Here is a 22,006-nt window from a genome sequence, read left to right on the forward strand (position 1 = left end):
CTTAGGTGCCCAAACTCGGCGCCTAAGCGCTCTGTATCGACGCCCAAAAATGGACGCATAGGCTCCGATCTCTTAGGAATAAGAACAGCGCCCGCTCTTATGGGGCGTTTAAGCGCCCCTCGCTGGCGCCTAAACGCGAGCCTTACAACTGCTCGGAATGCTTTGGCTCCACACACCATAACAAAACCATAACTGAATGAAACACTATTCTAGATTTAACAATATCTGGATTTAATAAATTCAGATTTATTGTATTTACTAAATCCTATTTAAATTAGATCATGGTAGCAACCAAACACCCCCATAAGAATTGTGGAGAATGTATGTAAATGACTCTTTCTGATATTGCTAGATAAGTGCATTAAACTCATTTATGCATTTCGTGAATACTAATAATGCTAACAAAACTTTTGTAGTTGATATGAACTTTTGCTTACAAGATTTTCTTGTCAATGATCTTTTCTCTCTTGGATTTTCCATGCTTTTAAACATTATCCTACCGTGTTGTTATTTATCAGTAACGTGGTTCTGCTTTGTATCTATTGATGTACTTTGGTTGATGTACAATCATATCGAATCATGGCTCTTATTGTTGTGTTGAGGATGAATTTAAGTCAACATTTCCTTCGTTGAGAATGATGAAGCAATACGTAATACAAGAGTTTTAGACAAATGATAATCTTATGAGTTGTGTTTCCCTAGTTAATATTGTTGAATTTATACAAGTCTATATAGGATGATGCTATGAACCATTTTTTTTTTGTCATCGCTAACAAACATAAGGGAAATTTTATTTCATTTAGTTGAATGAGTAATACGATTGGCTCCTTTACATTTATAGTTGAAAGGTTTCTAATGATGCTTCTATTTACGATAGTGTTATTTAGCCACATGAGAAGTTGCTGTTATGAGAAGCAGCTCGTTATTTCTCCTAGAAAAATGGGGAAATTTCTCAGTGTTTTGTTGGAAATATCTTAACAAGGCTAATTTAAATTATGAATGGATGAATCATGGGAAGCTAGTGGTTATTGTTTTTTTTATGTTATTATTCATCTCGTTCTTACAATGAAATATTAATGTGTCGTAATTGGACTTCTTTTATAGAAACTAATGTCATAACTACCTTCTAATATATTTTTATTCTCTTCTTTATTGGCTAAGTAGATCAGTATGGATCCAGAGGTGAGGTCTAGACCAGTATGCAGGGCCTTGATGAAGGAATTGATTAAGCAGTTTGGCGATTCACACCTTGGTCAGTGTCCACTTGTATACGATGGACGTTATATCTTTTACACTGCTGGTTCACTTCCATTTGTGACACATCAATTTACAGTAATTCTGATTGATAAAGATAAAGATGGGGGGTAAGTGTGTGTACTTTCAACCTTCTACATTACCAAATTGTTGTACTTATTCTCATGTAATTAAAATGCTTTTTTTTTTATTTAGAATCCAGAGTGAACTGAGCTTCTCATCCTCTTTATCTTGGCAGTTTCTTATAATATATGTTGTCCAAAAAGGGCATTAGGAATTTAATAGACATATTGAATAAGAGTGTGAGCAGGTGGGTTAAAAAGTGTGTTGAGAGCTCCAAAAATTTGTTGCCACAAACCCCCATGTTTTGAGAGCTTTGAGTTTAATGTTTTGGGTTAAATTTTTAGAAGATAGATTGGATTGTAGATAAGCAATTACCCAGAGAATTGACCCTCATTTTTTTAGGTCTTTTTATATGGGGTTCAAGGGTTCCCATAAGTGCAAGTCCCTGTGGTTAAAAACCCCTACCTATAATAGGAGAGAACTTTTGATAAAGGATAGTCATTAAAAACTGATCATTCAATAGATAGTAGCACCAGGCACGTGTTTTAGGTTGATCACTTTATAATTTTGAGCTTAAAGAGCTTAAATTAAATGGTGGTGATCCCGATTAAGATCACATTGTTCCATTTATGATTGTCAAAAAAGCTCTTTGTTCACGAACAATTTGTGTTCGACTCGCTAAGTAGTCATTGTTTGATTCATTCATTAAAGTCAAGCCAAATAAAAATAATCTATTTAGCTAGATTTATAAACAACCTGAACACAAACAAGCATTTGTTTGAATATGGTTGGTATATTTTGGTTCAAAACAAATAAATAATTAAAAATAATATGATTAGACAATTTTATAATAAAATTCTATGATATGTTTATTAGGAAAATTTGAAATTTAAAATATAATAAATCTATTTAAATTGACTTTTTTTATTCTAAATTTCTTGAAATTAATCACAACCCTTAGATTTTATCTAAGGGTGTTTGGGGCAGCTTGTGTGTTTTAGGATAAGTAGCTTATCCTCACTGCGGTCGACCCCCAACCTGCGTTTAGTGTAAAATGAATTGCGTTTTTGGATATGCAGACAAAACACACGATCCAAACGGTACCACGGTGTTTTCAAAAACGCCCCCACACTTATAAGCTGCCCCAAACATGCCCTGAAACTCTAAATCGTACTAAAATACTCACTATATAAACCTAAGAAAAAACTCTTAACGTTTCAGCTAGCTTTATTCTTTGTTTAGTTTCTGTGTCAAGTGATGAGAGGTGATAGGTGAGAGCTCCTTTCTTTCCTCTCCATCCAAAGAGCTCTCATTTCATTTTGTTTATGTCCCAAGGGCTGAAAGATGAGAGGTAAAAGCCCTAAGCTCTTGTCAATCATTTATCTGTGTAGGGGCCAACATGCCTCATTTATTTTCATCCCAAGTGCAAAAGCTGAAAGGATCAAAAGTCTTACTAGAGTTTCTCTAGTTTGACTTCTTCCAAAGTGTTTGAAAGTTTTAGTTATTTTAAAATGTCTTAATATATTTTTGAGGATTTGAAAGTTTAAAGATTAAATATTAAGGAAGTCAAACACTAGCATACTGTTCACAAACAAATTTCAAACACGAGCTTAATTCAAACATATTGAATATCAAAAAAGTTGAACACGAACATTGTCTGGGGTACTCAAGCTCAACTCACTTACAAGCCTAATTTTATTGTCCTGGATCATTGTGGTCATTGATCTGCTTAGTTAAATGTTGTAGTTGACCCAAATTGACTAAAGAATCCTTATCTACAATCATGATTTGTATCTTCCAAGAACCCCTTATAGATCTAGGGTGAATATTTATCTAAGGGGACAAATTTTAAGTCAGTCGTAGCTAACATAAGATTTATGCAAATCAATTGTAATATTAAGGTTCACAACTTATATAATAGAAAACAATTGTGGAACATATGAGTTGTAGTAGTGACCGTAATATTATTGTGTTATTTAGCTACAAACAACTAGCCATATGACTCTAATCATAACTGCTATTTTGTAGTGTCAGTTGGTAGTAAAATGATTAGTACGGCGATGACACACAAGTTATCACACAAGTATTTGTGTAGATCAAATAGTATACAAAATATAATCACGATCCTTATATTTATCCCACAATGGATGAATAAGTTTATGACAATGTCCAAGAACTAGTTGACTATTTCTAAGCTTAATTTAAAATTTTAAATATTTTTAAAATTTTTAAAGTGTTTAAAATTCTAATTTCAAAATGAAAGTCTAAATTAAATGATAATAAATTTTCTAACCGTGTGAATTAAGTTTCTCTTGAATTAGTTCAGTAAAATCTAAGTTCCTCCAAGTGTTAGATTCTCATATCATAATTGGTTTCTGGAACCCTACAAGAAGACCTAGACATCCACATTCCCTATAATGATTAAGATTCTACCGGTAATATTCACATTCTACTAAACTCTTATTATTTAACCTAGCTTTTCTTTTAGTCATATACCAATAGTCTTAAAATTCAACTAATTTTAACAATCAAAATGGTTAGTTTAAATGTAAATTAAGATTGGAAGGTTAAAACAACTTCTTCTTCATTCTTAAGTTCAAAATATAGCACAGATTCTCTTAGATTTTAAAGAAAATAAATCCAAATGAAGAATAAGATTAAGTGTTAATTATGATTTAAAATAGATATATAAACTGCCTTAATAAATTCAAACTAAGTTTACAAAGTAAAAGGAATTGAAAAATCATATGGATGAAATCATGCTCTCATGATTTGATGTCCGTCTGAAATCTCCTCATTTGCTTGATACAAACACACCCTCACTCACTCTCACACAATCACAATATAAATCCCCACAAGTCACTTTACTCTCCCGAGTATTGTTTTATTCTCTTTCTAAATGTTGTCAGGCAGCCTTCCATAAAGAAATCTAGCCCTTAAATGCCTTCCCCCATTGGAACCATAGACAAAGCAGTAAAATTGCTTTTTGTCGCTGGTAGGCGCGGGGACGCTGACATGATAGTGTTGGGGCATTGGATGCAGCCGCGGCGATGCTGCATTTGGTGGCTTCAGATCATTAAATTAGGGCATCAGGGGTCATGGCGTTGGTTTGGGTGATGCGGTAGCACTGGGTCGAAGCACAAATGTGCTCGGGTCCTAATGCCGACATGGCATCTTCTATCTATTTCGACTGAAATGGGATATCTTTAGGAAAAATTATTCCATACGGACGATCCAGACCGTAAATCACCTGATCTACGGTCCCGATGCATTTCAATGGGCCCCACCTAATTTTTTTTTTTTAAACGGAAATAATCCTGACCGTAGATCACTGTGATCTACGGTCAGGATCGAACACCGCATGCAGAGATGTATGCGGTGTCCGTACGCAATAATTTTTCTATCTTCAGGTACTGATTCGCTAGAGTTTGCAGCGTTGAGGTGCCAAGCCTAACCATTGTGGCGCTCTCCATTTGTTTTGGGGGCACTCTTCTGAGTGTCTGTTATGTGCCAATTACTTTATATGCTTCAAATTTATTTTTAGACTATAGAAATGGGCCAAATCAACCTATGAAAAGTATATAAATGACACAAATAATATAATAAAGACACCATACAACACTAGACATTTTATACACATCAAATTCTCTCAAGCATAAACTCTACATTTCCTCAAGTAATTTAATACCAAAGTTCAAACTTTAAGAAATTTCAGTAGCTCTCTTATTAGAATTTACTTGCTCTTAAATAATAACATAAATACTTTTTTAATTAAAGTGCACAAATATTAATAAAGAGTTGAATTTCTATTAATTAATGCTAATCTAAAATTGCATTATTTAATACTCCTTTAACACAATCAATCTTCAATTACTTAACCTACTTTTCACTAAAATAAACTTAATTATCAAATATATATACACTTTAATTAAATGTATCATTTAAACAATCTTAATTTAATCAATCCCTTCTTGAAATATTTGAAATATCCAATTAAAGAAGCTCTTAATTCTTTTTTTTTTTAAATTATGTCACCAATTTTTTTATTCACATGACCTCAACCACCTTCTCTTAAATTCTTGCTTTTTTCTCTTTTTAAACTTTTAATGATTTATATATCTTTTCTTTTTCTTTTCTTTTTCAATCTTGTTTAATCACGTAGAATTAATATACCTAGTTAAGCTTGTTTTACTTATTTTGAATGCCATTATTTTCTATTTTAAAACTATTAATCATTCCAAATTTTCATTCACAATATTATAGTTTAAAAAATTGGATTATTAATTAGGTAATTTAAATTGGCAATAAAAAAATTTAATATCTTTGATTAAATAATTATATGTGTTGTCAACTAATTTTAAGTGTTTAAGAATTATTATGTTAAAGAAAATATTAATCTTAGTAAAAGGTTAGTAATTATTAATTAATTAAAATTATTTTTTTATTAAATATGTACCTCACAAAATAAAAGATGAGACATGAAAATATAAATAACATAACATAACATAACATAAATAAGAAAGAAAATAAATATATTACAGTAGAAACATACTAAAAAGAAAAAAATATAATATAGACAGAAGTAAATACTAAGCCTAAATCATGTAAACATCACATAAAAATCACATGAGATAATGCAGAAAGAAAATAAATATAAGCATAACTACTGTCCACATCATGCTAAAAAAATAAAATAAAATAAATAGCATGCAATCACATTGATCATCCATGAATGAACTAAGCAGTAACATGCTCAAAACCAGAATTGCAAAACATTCGGGCATCACTGCCCTCATCATCATCATCATCATCCATAAGCTAAGGTGATTCTTGTAGAATGAAATTGTGGTGCATCAAAGCATCAGGAAGTTGGGTAATGCTATGTCCCTGGTGCTTCTGGCCATGACAAATCATATCAACGGAAGTAGAGTTGACTTGTATGTGGTACTCATATTGTCACTTTTACTGATTAATGTAATAATCAAATCTCTAGCCTATATCCCTCCACAACCATTGAATAATAACCACATCATCACTCAGGATATCCAACATTTCAGGAATCATAGAAATAGAGGAAAAAAATTGGGGTCGGGAGCTAGAAGAAGTCTTTCCTCTCTCATAAGAAGTCTTCCCCATAGGAAGCCAAAGTTTTCTTAGCCATTCGTCTACTAGGATTCATATGCTCCTCCCAACGCTCATATTTAACCCAAGCCTTCACACATAAAAGCAAAAATCAAAGAATGATGTCCAAGGCCTAATGTCATCGCTCCCTTGATATCGTTGTGGATTGAAAGATACATACCACACCTTATATCTATGGAAATTTATTTCTTGGATTCAGAGGTTCATAATAAGTCTATCCTTTATCACCTCATTGAAGTTAGTCAATGACATTAGTTTTATAGAAATATAATAATGTCAAGCATTTGACTCAACATTGAGAATAGTGGAGGAGAAATTGACCATCTTCTTATTCTAAATCCTCTACGGGAAATGAGAATCCCTCAAGAAATTAATAATTTCATGAAAATTAGATTTAATAGGCAGAAATTGAGAATATTCCTTCTTAGTAATATCATATAGTTCAAAAAATGAATTAATTTTTGAAGGGCTTAAATCAACCTGCTTCCCTCCAATGAACACCTTTTCTTCCTTATTCTCCTTAACATTGGCATAGAATTCACAAAAAATAGGAATAACTGCAATCGCAATATGCAAAAAAAGGGTTTTCTCTACTTTATGCTCAAAACCAACCCCTCTACCCTATCATCAGGTTCAAGGAATCCTCTTTCAGGAATGACCTTTTTTAATACCATGAAGTCATTACATAATACAACTACCTAAATAGTAATGAATTTCTCGGTATCAAAAGAAAATTGGCGTTTGACACCCTCAGTTTTTGAGGTCATGTAATCGAAAGAAGTTGAAGAACAAGAAAACTATGAAAACTCGAAGAAAAATGAAAGGGAATGCGAAGAAAGTTACATGTAACTCAATGAATGCCCCCAACTCCTCTACTCGATGGCTATGGATCAAAGGCTTGAAAGAATCACTTGAATAGAGGAAGCCAAAGGAAAATAGAATCAAAGGTCGGCGGGCGATGGGCGGCTTGCAGCTGGTGGCAGTCGGCGACAGCGGTGGCGAGCAGTGGTTGGGACGGTGAGCGGCAGTTGGCGACGGGTGTTCGGGGTTGGCGACAGATGACAGTTTGCCCATAGCATTGTATAGTGTAATTCAAATTCGGTCAAATTGACCGAATTCTAAATGAAGCCAAAATAAACTTAGAAGTGAACTTTAAATTCATTAAAATTTTATATTGTACTTGTACATCTTCATACCAAACACATAATTTTGCCAAATTCCTTTAAATGAATTACAATACATCACAAATCCTTCCAACCAAACATCCCCTATATCTTTTACAAGTCAAAGATCACTAAAAATTTTGACAGTCTCTCGGAGTCATTTCTACTTAAGGGGTTACATCGGGTTGCTTAGCCTGCCCATTATACTTGTACTTCCTCATACCAAACACGTAATTTCGTCAAATTCTTGTAAATGAATTACAGTACATCACAAATCCTTTCAACCAAACAACCCTTATAACTTTTACTAGTCAAAGATCACTAATAATTTTGAGAGTCTCTTCGGAGTCATTCCTACTTAGGGGTTACATCGGGCTGCTTAGCCTGCCCAACTACTCATAAGACACACTGATCAATGTCAAGAAATACTGCAACCATAAAGGGATCTTCTAATCAACCGACATATAAGACATGTACAGATCTTTGATTAACCTACATGAAAAAAATGCCAACATAATTTTTCGCCAAGCCGGACTAGCCCAAACAATTATTTATAATTCTCCATGCATTTCAACTTTTGAGAGTGCGGCAACAATGTCGGCGATAGGCAAAATTAGAAATATATATATATATTATTGATTAGGAATTAAAGAGAGAGTTGGTCGAGGGAACATAATTACGATTGTTAACGATCTAATTTCGAGCCGAGTTAGGGTCGGCTCAAAATTAGTTTGAAAAAAATTCAATTTAAAATTTTGGTTTGTAACTCGACTCATTTATTTCAATTCTATCTCGATCCAAGCCAAAATTTGAATCAATTTTTGAGTAATTTAAGTCGAATTTGCTAAATTTAGGGTCCTGACAACACTATTGAAGTTAACGACTCGATTTCGAGCTGAGCTGGAGTCGGCTCATTAAAAGTTCATTTCAAAATTTTGACTTGTAGCTCGGCTCATTTATTTCTATCTATCTCGATTCGAGCCAAAATTTAAAATAATTTTCGAGCAATTAAGGATCTTGAAACTCAATTCACAACCATAGAGTGGCTGGCTTAAGGTTCATGTTAAGAGGCCCTTATGTGACTGATGCGGAAAAGACAGTGGTAAGAGGAGCAAATATCACATCCGGACATAATTTATGTCTGGAGTATTACGTGTGAAGTGGATTGATCGTAATATACTTGAGAATCGTTGAAAATTAAAATTTATGAGTCCCATAATGACCAATAATTTTCCTGATGAGAGATGAGGTCTCGAATTGTGTGCGTATGAAGGGAACCACAGGAGAAAGTGGGTTTCAGGCGCACGAGCTTCGACTGTGAGAGCGGGGAGTTTAGGCACTGTAGCGTGTCCTGGGAGTCACATGTGCAACAATCCCATGGTTGCCTTTCATGCTAACCCGATCCACAACTATATCGCGGTGGAGATGCACAGGAGAGAAAGACAGGAGTTTCGAAGGTCTACGCATGCCGCGAACCCGTCGTTACTTCCTTTACTAGGAGAGGAAGATGGTAGTTTTATCAAAGAACGAAGAAGAGTGTGGGGCTTGTTATCAAGATGCTAAGTCGGGATTAGGTAGGGTTTAATTAATTTTAATTTCTCTTTTTTTTGTTCAATTTTAATGGCAACATGCATCTTAGGTTGACAGTGCGAATTTGATACTAAATTTTTCTATATGCTTCTATTTCCCCTTTGCATCGCAGTTATACGCACACATAACACATATCCTTCTACCCACCTATTCCAGATTTTATTCCACGTGTGTGTATTACGGTCCTAATCATCTAGATTCCCTTTGTGTGAGGCTTTTGGTAATTCTAGGTTTGCAGTTTTTTGCTTAATTTTATGTTTTTAATTTAATATCTTGTAACTTTTTTGCAGCCGGCCAAAATCATTCAAAATTACCATCAAATTTGCAAAACAGGTTGATACGTATGCTCTTACAAAATTTTTGGATAGGAGGCAGAAGGAATGCCCATATGATGCCATTACTGCTTTGGATATTGTTCTCAGAGAGACTCCCTCAAATAAGTATTGAAACAAATGGGAACTATTTTTTATGTTTCTTTTGATTTGTTTTTTTTTTTCTAATTTAAATAGTTTGGTTTTTGGTTTTCTTTTTACAGGTGTGTTACAATTTCAAGATCATTCTTTTCACGTGATTTTCGGGTGACTGATATTGGCCAAGGTTTAGAATGTTGGCAGGGTTATTTCCAAAGTCTTCGACCAACACAAATGGGCTTATGCTTGAACACTGGTAATGATTTTTTCTTCCCAGTTTTTGTGTAATATCAATGTTTGGTTTATCCAAAAGTCGTTAGCAGCATTTTGTAATTTGCAATGATATGTGTGGCCTTTGCTTTGAATTTGCAGATATTTCTACAACGCCTTTCTACAAGGCAGGGTCTTTATTAGACTTTGTCATGGAATTTTTTAATATTCGATCGGTTCCTCAAACTTTATCTGAAAAGCAACGTCTTGAGGTATTTGATTTTGTTTTTGTTCGAGCCATTCTTCTTTCCTATTTGAGTTGTATGCTTTCATTTATTTTATCCAAATTGCACATGATTTTATTCTTTTTGCTAATATCAAACCATATGTGCTACTATTCCTTTGCAAAAATAATTTGGTATTTTCTTAGTTATTTACTTTAGGTTAGATGTATAACTTCTTTGGAACTTTCAGATACAAAAGGCATTGAAAGGAGTCCGGGTGGAAACAACTCATTTAGTACATGTGTGTAGACGCTACAAGATCACAGGGTTTACATCACAACCTGCTAGTCAGCTGATGTATGTTGTTTACTTGTTTGATTTTTGTCATTGCACTTTGTTTCCCATGAAAATGTTTCATTTTTTATTCTATCTGGTCAATATTTTTCTTCAACAGGTTTACTCTTGATGGACCACAGGGAGGAACTGAAATATCTGTGGCCAAGTACTTTGAAATAAAACACTTTTATGAAATTAAGTATGATTTACTACCTTGCATTAAAGCTGGTAGTGATAGCAAGCCAAACTATTTGCCAATGGAGGTTCTTCTTGACAACAATATCTATAATTTTCTTTCTTCCAATGCATTGCTTCTAAGCTTAGGCAATTTGTTATTCAGCTTTGATCCTACAACTCTCATTTTTAATAGGTATGCAATATTGTGGCTGGACAGAGGTATATTAAGAAGTTAAATGATTTGCAAGTAACTCGGATATTAAAAGCAACCTGTATGCGTCCAGTTGATAGGGAGAAAAGCATTTTTAAGGTTGGAGCTTGTGAATTTAAATCTTCTTTAAAACTTTATTTTGTCTTTGTATTTTAGTTTAATGGGTGGGTTAATTTTTTTGATCCTACAAATTGTTATGGTGACATCTTGAGTGCTTTTGCAGCTTGTCGATAAAAATAATTATAATAAAGATAAGCATGTTTTGAACTTTGGTATGAAGATTGATACTCATCTCACCACAGCTGAAGCACGAGTGCTACATCCGCCAAAAGTAAGTAGTTACACAGTTATTATTATTATTATTATTATTTCCTAACCCGTTCAAATTAAACCTTTGGAATTGTTTCTAATTTAATGTAGCTGAAGTATAACGATCGTGGTCGTGAGACGGATTGTGAACCCAAAGATGGGAAATGGAATATGTTTAATAAGGTGAATTTGGCTTTTACTAAATTTATAAAATTAGCCTGCATTGTTTCTAAGCTCTCTAATATGCATTATAGATTCTATGTTTTTTTATGTGTGGACGTTTTTTGATAAAAAATATTGTTAAAAATAGTTTTAAATGAACATTTTTCTGATTTAGAAAGGTTTTTTATCCTCATAGCAATCGATAATTTTGATTTTGGTTTTATATTGTTGTTGTATCATTGTCATAGCTTTAAATGAATCATTGTGCTTGTGCAGAAATTTGTTAAAGGGGGTACTCTTAATACTTGGGCATGCATAAGCTTTTGTCGTCACAGTATGGCTGTCATTCAGGATTTCTGTCGTGAACTAGCTCTCACGTGCAACAATTTTGGAATGGTTCTTACCTTTATTTTCTTTTGCCTTGAATTGTGATTATACTCTATCATCAAGGCTACTCATTATCTTTTAAACGTAGGTTTTCAATGATATTCCTGTGCACTTCTCTTCACGCCCGCCATCAGAAATAGATAAAGCCTTATATGAACTTCACCGTCAATATGTTAATGCCATGCCACAGCTACAATTGCTAATTGTTTTTCTCCCAGAAGCTAAGGGTACATATGGTATGTCTCATATTATAGCTTGTTTACTTTTGTAAATTTTTTGCTTTACATTCCTAAATTTTATTTAACTATCTATCATTTGATATCGGTTTTACAGGCAAGATAAAAAAAATATGTGAAACTGAGCTTGGTATTGTTACTCAGTGCTGCCAACCAAAACATCTACAATCCAAGCCAAATAAACAATACTTTGTAAATTTAGCTTTGAAAATAAATGTGAAGGTTTGTAATTCTTCGGGTTATCTTTTGTAGGAGAAAATATTATGTTTGTCGTCTGCACATTCAAACAATGAACAACCAGACGACAACTCGACCAGCCATGCCGAGCTGTCGCCTGACGATCGATCGCAATGTTTTCTCCTTTTGCAGGTGTGCTAGTTTTATGTTGTTTCTTATCCTTTTATTTTATTCAACAGGTTGGGGGTTCTAATACTTATCTTGAAGATGTCATTACAAAGCAAGTCCCTTTGGCTTCAAATGCACCCACTATTATATTTGGAGCTGATGTGACCCATCCGTCCCCAGGAGAAGACTCTTCCTCCATTGCTGCGGTTTATTTCTCGTCTCTGATAATGTTGGTCGCTCTCTAATCATTACTTTTTAGCATTAATTTTACTCTGGATTATCTTCTAGGTGGTTGCATCTATGGATTATTTTTTAGTAAAGTACAAATGTCTTCTATCTGCACAACCGCGCAGACAAGAAATTATAGAGAATCTCTTTAAAATGACTGACAATGGTCCTCAGGGAATGATAAGGTTGGTCCAACAACATTAAACATTGACTGGATATCCTGGAATTTGAACTTCTAACTTTATATGTATATTTATATATATAAACAGGGAACTACTTCTAGAATTTTATAGAGAGAGTAATGGGCATAAACCTAAGCACATTTTATTGTACAGGTTTGTTATTTGGTGGTATTTTAAACTTATTCTTACTCTTAAGGATGCACCATTGGTAAACCTGGGAAGATTTGTTTTTTAAATGTAGGGATGGTGTTAGTGAAGGCCAATTCAATAACGTGCTTTCGAATGAAATGGATGCTATAAAAAAAGTTAGTTTCTGTTTATTATAATTATAATGATTATCTTAAAATAATTATATTCCTTCTCTGTGTTCTTTTGAATAACTGATTTGAACAAATGATTTATAGGCTTGTGTCTCAATAGAAGAAGACTATCTTCCACCAATAACGTTTATAGTGGTGCAGAAGAGGCACCATACGCGTTTATTTCCTGAGAATGAGAATATGGCTGATAGGAGCGGGAACATATTGCCAGGTACTGTTCATTTGATGGCTTGATTAATCTATATATGGTGCAGTTTCTCAACATATTTCGATTCTTAGGTACGGTAGTCGATAGAAATATCTGCCATCCTACTGAGTTCGACTTCTACCTTTGTAGTCATGCTGGTATTCAGGTAAATTTTTATTGCGTAGAAACTCTCAAATTTGTAGCTAGCCGGATAATTTGGCTAGAATTCTCTTACCTCACTAGCGGATTTCTAATAGAAAAACTGACAAATACCCGCAGGGCACAAGTCGTCCTGCTCATTATCGTGTTCTTTGCGATGAAAATGGTCTTTCCGCAGATCAGCTGCAGACGCTAACTAATAACTTATGCTACATGTAAGTGTATTATATCCTTGGAAGATTTACATACCGACCACTCAATTCCTATGAATTTACATATTAACATCCAAACTTCAATTTACATACATGCCAATGCCACCTTATTTATATATAAAAAATGAATTTCACTTTTTTGTTTAAGTTAAAGTGGTGGTATTTTTTTATGTGATATTAAGGATTAAGATTGTATAAATGTGAAAAAGTGAAGTTTAGATGCTAGATATGCAAATACATATCATACTAGTGAGTTGTCTTGTCGCTTGAGCTAATTGTAATATTTTGTTTGTATAGATATGCTCGATGCACGCGCTCTGTTTCAGTTGGTAATTGTCATCTACTACTGTTTCCATGTGCTTGATTTTTCTTTTGGCTTCTATCAACATGTTTGTGCTGCTTTGCAGTTGCTCCTGTATATTATGCGCACCTTGCAGCTTTCCGAGCACGATATTACATGGAAGCAGGGTCTGAATATGGATCAAGTCAAATCAGTGGAAGAACACGCGAGCGAGCAACGACCATCTCTGCTCTTCCAGCTGTTAAGGAGAACATCAGGGACGTGATGTTTTACTGTTAAAATATGAGCTGGCGACAATTTTAAAAAGAAGGGGATTTACATGCATATCACAAAATTTTTTAAATTAACATATCTAGTTTTTAAATTTTTATATTTATTTATATACTGTCTTAATGGCTAAATCATATTAAAATATATGAGGTGCATTTTTCATGATTTAATGGTAATGATATTTTTGATATGATTTAGAGATTGTGTTGTTATATAAGTCAATATAAATATTTAGGTTTTATATAACTGAAAAATTATATGAATTTTATGACATGTATGTAAATCCTTCTTTAAAGAATGATCGCTCTTCGTGGTTTTTTTGTTAAGCAGATCCCAAGCCTGCCTTTCATTTTTTTTTGCAGCACATTAGATGGATATAATTACACTATTAAAAATTCTGTTATTTCTTTTTTTTTTTTTGACTTGGCACTATATGAACTTTTGACATTGCTTGTTGCCATATTGTGAGCTTCTGGGGATGTTAAGTTATTAGAATTACTATGTTATCATTTTAATATTATTATGTATGTTAAATAATTATTATGAATTTGCTATGAGGTGCATTTTTCATGATTTAATGGTAATGATGTTTTTGATAACTGAAAAATCATAAGTTGTTATATAAGTCAATATAAATATTTAGGTTTTATATAACTGAAAAATTATATGAATTTTATGACATGTATGTAAATCCTTCTTTAAAGAATGATCGCTCTTCGTGGTTTTTTTGTTGAGGGGAATAAAGCAGATCCCAAGCCTGCCTTTCATTTTTTTTTTTGCAGCACATTAGATGGATATAATTACACTATTAAAAATTCTGTTATTTCTTTTTTTTTTTTTGACTTGGCACTATATGAACTTTTGACATTGCTTGTTGCCATATTGTGAGCTTCTGGGGATGTTAAGTTATTAGAATTACTATGTTATCATTTTAATATTATTATGTATGTTAAATAATTATTATGAATTTGCTTATTATTATTATTATTATGAACATTTTGTTTTGATTTTATATTTTTTAATGTTTTCTTCTCTATTATGAATCTATAGTATCTTAGATTGTTCTTCCAAAAAATAATAATAATAATAATAATAATGTTAAAATTTATGATGTTCTCATGAGATTATATTGGTTGCATTATTTAAAAGGGGTGCCGGAACTAGAGAAAATTCATAAATAAAAGTTATAATGAGAGTGCACTTATTTGCGGTATAGTAGCTGAGGGTGTTGTCTTCCACTATGATATTACAGATTTGAATAACACATTGTCTTTTGGGCTCACTTGTTCAGAAAAAAATGCTATCAGGCATTGAAAGGAGCCTGGGTATGGAAACAACTCAATTACAAAATGTGTGCAGACGCGATAAAATCACATGGATTACATCACAGTTTACTAACTAGCTGATGTATATTGTTCTCTTGTTTGTTTTTTGTCATTGCACTTTGATTCCTACAAAAATGCTCCATTTTTTATCTTATCAGGCTCCCTCTAGTCAATAGTTTTTCTCAACGGGTTTACGATTGATGAACCAGAGGGAACTGTATAGTTTGTTGCCTAGTACCTTAGAATATGACACAATTGTGATCTTATGTATGATTCATTACCTTGCATTAAAGCTAGCAGTGATAGCAAACCAAACTACTAGCCAATGGAGGTTCTCTTGACAACAATATTCTTAAATTTCTTTCTTCCAATGCATTGCTTCTAAGATTAAGCATTTTGTTGTTCAACCTCGATCCTACTACAACCCTCAGTTTTAGTAGGTATGCAAAATTGTGGATGGGCGGAGATATGTTAAGAAGCTAAACGATAGACAAGTTACTGAAATATTAAGATCAAATTGTAAGCGTCCAGCTGATAGGGAGAAGAGCATTTTGGAGATTAGATTTTGCGATTTTAAATCAGCTTTAGTACTTTATTTTTAGTTTAATGGGTGGGTTACTTCATTGATCCTACAATTAGTTTGAGATGGTGACATTCTGATTGCTTTTGCAGCTTGTCAAAAAAGAAAAAAAATATGCTAATGATAAGTATGCTAAAAACTTAGGTATTGTGATTCAACCTGATCTCTTACCACAGCTGAAGCACACAAGTTACTCAGTGAGAATTTACCCGGCCAAAAGTAATTAGTTAGTCATTATTATTTCTATTTCCTAATCAGTTTTAAAATACATTATGAAAGTGTTTCTTGAATGTAGCTGAAGCATCACGATTGTTGTGAGAAGGATTTAGGATTGTGAACCCATTGTTGAGAAATGGAACATAATTAATAAGGCGAATTCGGTCTTTACTAGATTTATAAAATTACCACTTTTAAAATGTAGGTGGTATTTATGATATTTAAGATTTGATTGTTATGCATGTGAATATTGAATTTGGTGCGTAGATATGTAAATACATAAGAATTTTGTGGAGTGTATGTAAATGCCCCAAGCTGTGATTTGGTAGCAACTCAAAACCACTGGAATGTTGTTACACGTATCCATGTTGAAATGTAAGCTAATATACTAAAGCAGTGTTTGACTGTCTGTATCAAAGATTTATGCTAAATAAGATTTAGTAAATTTGGATTTATCAGATTCATTTAGACAGAGAAAAGCTTCAAAGCTAGGGTCGTAAATCCGTCAGCGAGTTGGATTTAATCAATCCAAATTTACGTCATCTAGTTGCAGACATAACTATTTTAGAATAATCAGAATGCGAGAAAATTTGGTTTAACGAAGCGTTGGATTTAAGGTTTCGTTTTTTTTTTTTTGTGATGGGTTAGATTTAAGTTAAATTCAATGCCAAATTCTTCTATTAATAGTCTATTAAACACCCCTTAGAGTAACTATCTAGTTTTCTTATTCTATCAAAATTCCAGTGAAATTCCGTTTGGAAAGTAATGCTCGCTTAATTATAACATTATTGGGTATTTTTAAATTAAATGTTTATCTACAGTAAAGTATTTATGCTTGATTTGGTGGTTCAGTGGCATGGCAATGGAGGCCTGACGGTGGCGGCAACCAAACTGTGGTAGTACGACAACAGCGATGGTGCAGGTTGTGCAGCGATGGGCGACAAGACAACTGTGGTCTGGCGGTGGGGGCAAGTCAACGGTGGTTCGGCGGCGGGGGTCGGATGGTGGCGATCCTACAATGGCAATGGTAAAAGTAGGGCAATTGTGGGCGGATGATATTGGTGGTCTTGCAGTGATGGACATATGGAGTTAGTCTGACATCGGTGATGGCGGTGGCCAAGCAATAGTGTTCTAGCGGAGGTTGCAATCAAATGATGGTGGATGGTCAGACGAAGGTCGTATCCAAACATTGGTGGTTTGGTGACAGCAATGCTTGTGGTCTAGCGGCAACAACTTTCAGACGGTAATGGCCCTAGAGTGGCGATGACCAGATGGCGGTGGTGCCATGGATACTACAATGTAGGCCAGGCAGCACTGGTCAGATGACAGTTGTAGCCAAACAAAGGTGGTCCGTCAACGACAACGAGAGTGGCTAGGAAGCGGAGTTCCAACTGCAATGACGGTAATGGCCGAGTAGCAATAGTCTGAAAAGTGCCAGAAGATGGTGGTCCAATAGTAGCGACAATGGTGGCTGGTGGTGGTGATGCTCAGAAACCCTCAAGGTCTAGAGCTTCTTCAACCTTCTCCTCTAGGTTGAGCCATAGGACCAGATCCCATTCTAGGCTTCGATCCTGGTTCCCCCTTCATGAAAAGAATGTGGGTCTAGTTTTAAATTTTGTGAATGTCCTCCTTCGTAAATGTTGCAAGAATCCTAACCACGGCGACCAAAAATAATTCTCTTAATTAGATATAATGTAACAGCAGATTTTTTAATGCTATGTTAAATATCTGAGTGTTGTACATGTAGATATGAAAGTTTGTGTTAAATGTGTAAATACATAAGAATTGTGTGGCATGTATGCTAATTCCTTTAAAAAGGGAATGCATATTCATTAAAATTATTCCCCCCAAACTAATCATCAAAAATTGATCCATCACAGCTGATGCACTCATAATATCATCTCTTATATAATGGTATATTAAAGTCAATCACATGAGAAATCATCAATAAAAGCCATTACCAATGGCCATTACCTGCAGTTACCCACCCGAATTAGCAGACGTAGATATGGGCATTTTACCAACCTTAAGTTGGCACTGTTTATTCTTTTTTTGATCACAAGGCATGTTCTTTATTAATAACTAAAAAAGTTATATTGAATGAGAACTTAGATACCCTCTGATCCAAGAATTATACAAATTTAGTTCATTTCTAGCTAATTTCTCTCAGAAGAAAGAGGCTTTAAAAAGTTTCTAATCTATCATGAGACATTATTGATGCCCATTAAGGCACCGTGTTTTTTGCGCGGTGCAGCCCGCAAAAGCGGTTTTGTTTTTTTTCCCCCACTTGATAAATGCAACGCGGTGACGATTTTATAAAATTTCGATAAAATTTGGGCCGCGGGTTCGACCCCACGACCTGCGTTTCGTATTATCTTTCATTCGACTTTTACTGCCCTACCCTCTCTCTCCCCTCTCTCACGACTTGAGCTTCTTTCTCCGGTGTCGCTCTCCCCTTTCTCCCGATTCTGCCTTAAAGGTAAGATTCCCGCTTGCCTCCTCTTCGATCTGTGGTTCTGCTGGCAAGAGTTTACTTATGTTGATGGTTACTTTGATCTCCCTATCCCCTCTATTCTTCGGCCATGCTAGGTTCCTTTGCTCTCCCTCGACCCACGGTATTCTCTACCACTATTTTTTATGACATTTTGATTTTGCAATGGTTTTAGCTTCTCTTAGCTCTATTTGGTTGATAATTTTTAGGTGGTTGTGCACTGCTGTTGGATTTTGCAATTTTGTAATTTTGATTTTTGCAATTCCTGTGATTTTACATTGGTGTTGGATTTTCTTTATTATTGTTGGTGTGATACTGTGGATTTGATAAGGGCATTACTTGTAGTGCGATGATTTTGGTTACTGATATGATGATTTAACTGGTTGGAAAGGCGGTGGGGGATTTTGGAGGTTCTCTGATATTGGTTTTCTGCGATTTCTTTTGTTGAATGATGTGGTGATGGCTTGTTCTATGAATTTGAGAGGAGTACTTGTGTTGTGATGTTAGTTTTTGTGATTTTGTTAAGAACACCATTGGTGTTGTGATTAGTTTGTTACTGTGATGATTAGTTATGGTAGTTACTGGTAGGTTGGCTGAATTTTAGCGATGGTGGATTGCTGGTCAGTTGGTCGAATTTTAGTGGTGGATTGCTGGTGGTGGTTGCAGTGAAATTTTTTTCAGTGTCAGTGCTAGTGGTGATGGATTGTTGGGGTGGTTGTGGTGGCTGTGGTTGTGTGTGGAGGCTATTGTTGTGGCTGTGGTTGTGGTTTGTGGTTGTGTAGTTGTGTTGGTTCTGTGTGGCTGTGGATGTGTGTGGTTGTGGATGTGTGTGTAGGTGTTGGTATGGAGTTGTGGGTGGTGTGATTTGTGGATGTGTGGTTTGTTGGTTGTGTATGGTTTGTATTTGTGTGGATGTGTGGTTCTGTGTGGTGATGGTTGTGGTTTGTAGTTGAGTGGCTATGTTGGTTTTGTGTGGTTTGTGGTTGTGTGTGGAGGTGTGGTTCAATGTGGAGGTGTTTGTGGTTGTGTGGAGGCTGTAGTTGTGGTTGTGTTGGTTCTGTGTGGTTTTTGTTTTTGTGTGGAGGCGTGGTTCTGTGTGGAGGTATTGAAGTTGTTTTGTGTGGAGGTGTTTGTGTGTGGGGTTGTGGAGTTGTGTGTGTGGAGTTGTGGAGCTGTGGGTTGTGGAGATGTGAGGTGTGGTTGTGTTGGTGTAAATGTATGGAGTGTGGTTGTGGAGTTGTTGGCTTGTGGTTGTGATTTTTGCTAATTTCTTCTTCTGTCAAATGTTTATGTTTAGCTTTTTCTATGCTAGTAACGTAATGATTAAATAAAAGGAAGATTAGTCAGCTATGTGGGATAATATGTTGCGATCTCTGTCTTAAGGAGATTAAACCAAAAAATAGACCCACCACCTATTTTAATAAGGAAGAATAAAAAAATATTATGAAAAGATTCAAGGAAATGACGGGAAGGAAGTACGATAAGGTGCAATTGAAGAACAAGTCAGTTCAATTAAAAAAGTACTGAAAATTATGGAAGGAATTAAAACGAGGATCCACGGGCTTGGATTGTGATCCAATCAAATATACTTTTGATGCTTTGAAGACATTATGGGCTGAAAAATTAGAGGTAACAACTTATCTATGAAAGACTTTATTTTCATTACATTCTCTTCTTGAACCGTATGGACATATCCACTTCTTCCCCTTACATTGCAAGTAGTGTCAACTGTTAAGAAATTCAAGTTTAGTGGAATTGACTCTGATCTGGAAGAAAAGTTGGACCGTATGTTTGGTGGGGTTGCGACAACGAAGACTAAGTTTGCAGCTATACATGAGAACTTGGACACCAACTTTGAGAGATCCAACAATGTTGCTCAGGGTAGGAATGAAATGTTTAACAAGAGATACTCAAGCTTACACGTTGTAATTGAAAGAACATTTGGAATGAAAAAATGGGTCATACTGCGTGATATGCTGACACATCATTTTCCAAAACATGTGTAGCTTGCAATGACTACAATGACTCTCCACAACTATATTCGATGACATCATTCGACCAATGATGTAAACTTCAACATGGTCGATGATGATTATTTACACGTCCCGCCTGAAGCATTTGAATATTACATAAGACAATCTATACCGCAGGCAAAAGTAGAATTGCAAGAGGGTTGCACCCAAGATGGCGAAGGTGCTGCAGATATGATTGATTTGAGAGAACTGATTATGTACGCCATTGTTGGACGATGAATGGACTGATTCTTGTTTATTTTATGCAGTTCATGCTTATTTCCTTTCCGTCTTTATTTAATATTTGATTGTTTGAGTTTTTTACACTATTTGAAAGAATTTTTGTTCCATTTGCATTTATTTAGTTTTTATTTTGGTGGGTTTTAGAGATCAATGATAAGACGTTTGACCTTATAGGTTCTTCTGGATAGCCTGTTAGGCACTGTTGGTTTGTGTCACATGTGAAATATTAATAAAGATAATCAAATTTCTCTTCTTTTCGATGCTGCGATTTTTGAGGTTCTTCTAGATGACCTTTTTTGGTGATATGCATATGTGACACACGAGTTCGATATTATGTGGGTTAAAGACAACGAAGAACCCTTTTTTTATAAGGTTTATTGTTTTTTTGCAGTGACAGATTCGTTGGTTGATATATTGGGTTCTCTGAGATCTTACATCTGCACAAAACTATAATTAATTACTTTTTTTATCAATTTCTGTTTGTATTATGACTAATAAATTTTCTTTTAAAGCAATTAGGAAAGTTGAGCTCAAACATTTCTGAGACTTTTCAAGGATTGATGTGTCACTGTGGACTTCAGAGTTTCTTGCTGACGTCACGTCAGACACATAGCTACGAGAGACAGTTCTACAAATGCTAGCGGAGAATCACGAAGAAGTGTGACTTCTTCAGGTGGGCAGACAGGCTGACAGTTTCCACCGCCGAGAGTGATCGATATGAATAGTATTCCTGGAGGACGACGTAGCTCGTGACATACGTCGTCTGAATTTAAAAGAATATTATCATATTATAAATATTATTTTAATAGTTTTTTTCTTATTTTAGTAATCATAATATTCATTATTAAGTGATATGTATATCTTATTTTTTGTACTATTCTGAAGTTAATTTTTATTTCTAAATTATCAAATATATGAGTATGATAGTTCTGTTGCAAACAACATTACTACATTGGGTCAAAATGATCATTTGTCCAAAAATAGCTATAACACAGCCGTTTTCAAATTGCAAAAAACAAACAGTCAGTCTGCTTATCCGCAACGGCTTATTAATAAGCTGC

General features: G+C 34.6%; 1 protein-coding gene across 2 annotated transcripts in view; it reads left to right on the forward strand.

Annotated features, from left to right (window-relative positions):
- The first annotated feature begins 8,845 nt into the window (after positions 1–8,845).
- LOC110021703 (protein argonaute MEL1-like) overlaps positions 8,846–22,006 on the forward strand; it is a 14,743-nt gene continuing 1,582 nt past the window's right edge. Inside the window, exons 1-21 of one of the 2 annotated variants that reach the window (XM_020720298.1) lie at positions 8,846–9,196; positions 9,503–9,652; positions 9,748–9,878; positions 9,995–10,104; positions 10,307–10,413; positions 10,511–10,655; positions 10,763–10,879; positions 11,004–11,111; positions 11,201–11,272; positions 11,528–11,647; positions 11,727–11,874; positions 11,972–12,096; positions 12,291–12,425; positions 12,508–12,632; positions 12,717–12,782; positions 12,871–12,934; positions 13,034–13,160; positions 13,229–13,302; positions 13,416–13,510; positions 13,805–13,836; positions 13,915–14,130. In XM_020720298.1, the coding sequence (XP_020575957.1) occupies positions 9,857–9,878; positions 9,995–10,104; positions 10,307–10,413; positions 10,511–10,655; positions 10,763–10,879; positions 11,004–11,111; positions 11,201–11,272; positions 11,528–11,647; positions 11,727–11,874; positions 11,972–12,096; positions 12,291–12,425; positions 12,508–12,632; positions 12,717–12,782; positions 12,871–12,934; positions 13,034–13,160; positions 13,229–13,302; positions 13,416–13,510; positions 13,805–13,836; positions 13,915–14,087 (1,965 nt within the window). In that variant the 5' untranslated portion in view covers positions 8,846–9,196; positions 9,503–9,652; positions 9,748–9,856 and the 3' untranslated portion in view covers positions 14,088–14,130. Of the gene's footprint in view, positions 9,197–9,502; positions 9,653–9,747; positions 9,879–9,994; positions 10,105–10,306; positions 10,414–10,510; positions 10,656–10,762; positions 10,880–11,003; positions 11,112–11,200; positions 11,273–11,527; positions 11,648–11,726; positions 11,875–11,971; positions 12,097–12,290; positions 12,426–12,507; positions 12,633–12,716; positions 12,783–12,870; positions 12,935–13,033; positions 13,161–13,228; positions 13,303–13,415; positions 13,511–13,804; positions 13,837–13,914; positions 14,131–22,006 lie in introns of those variants that run through there. The other variant, XM_020720297.1, reaches the window with a different exon arrangement.

This window comes from Phalaenopsis equestris, unplaced genomic scaffold (assembly GCF_001263595.1).
Source record: "Phalaenopsis equestris unplaced genomic scaffold, ASM126359v1 Scaffold000140, whole genome shotgun sequence".
Taxonomy (NCBI): Eukaryota; Viridiplantae; Streptophyta; class Magnoliopsida; order Asparagales; family Orchidaceae; genus Phalaenopsis; species Phalaenopsis equestris.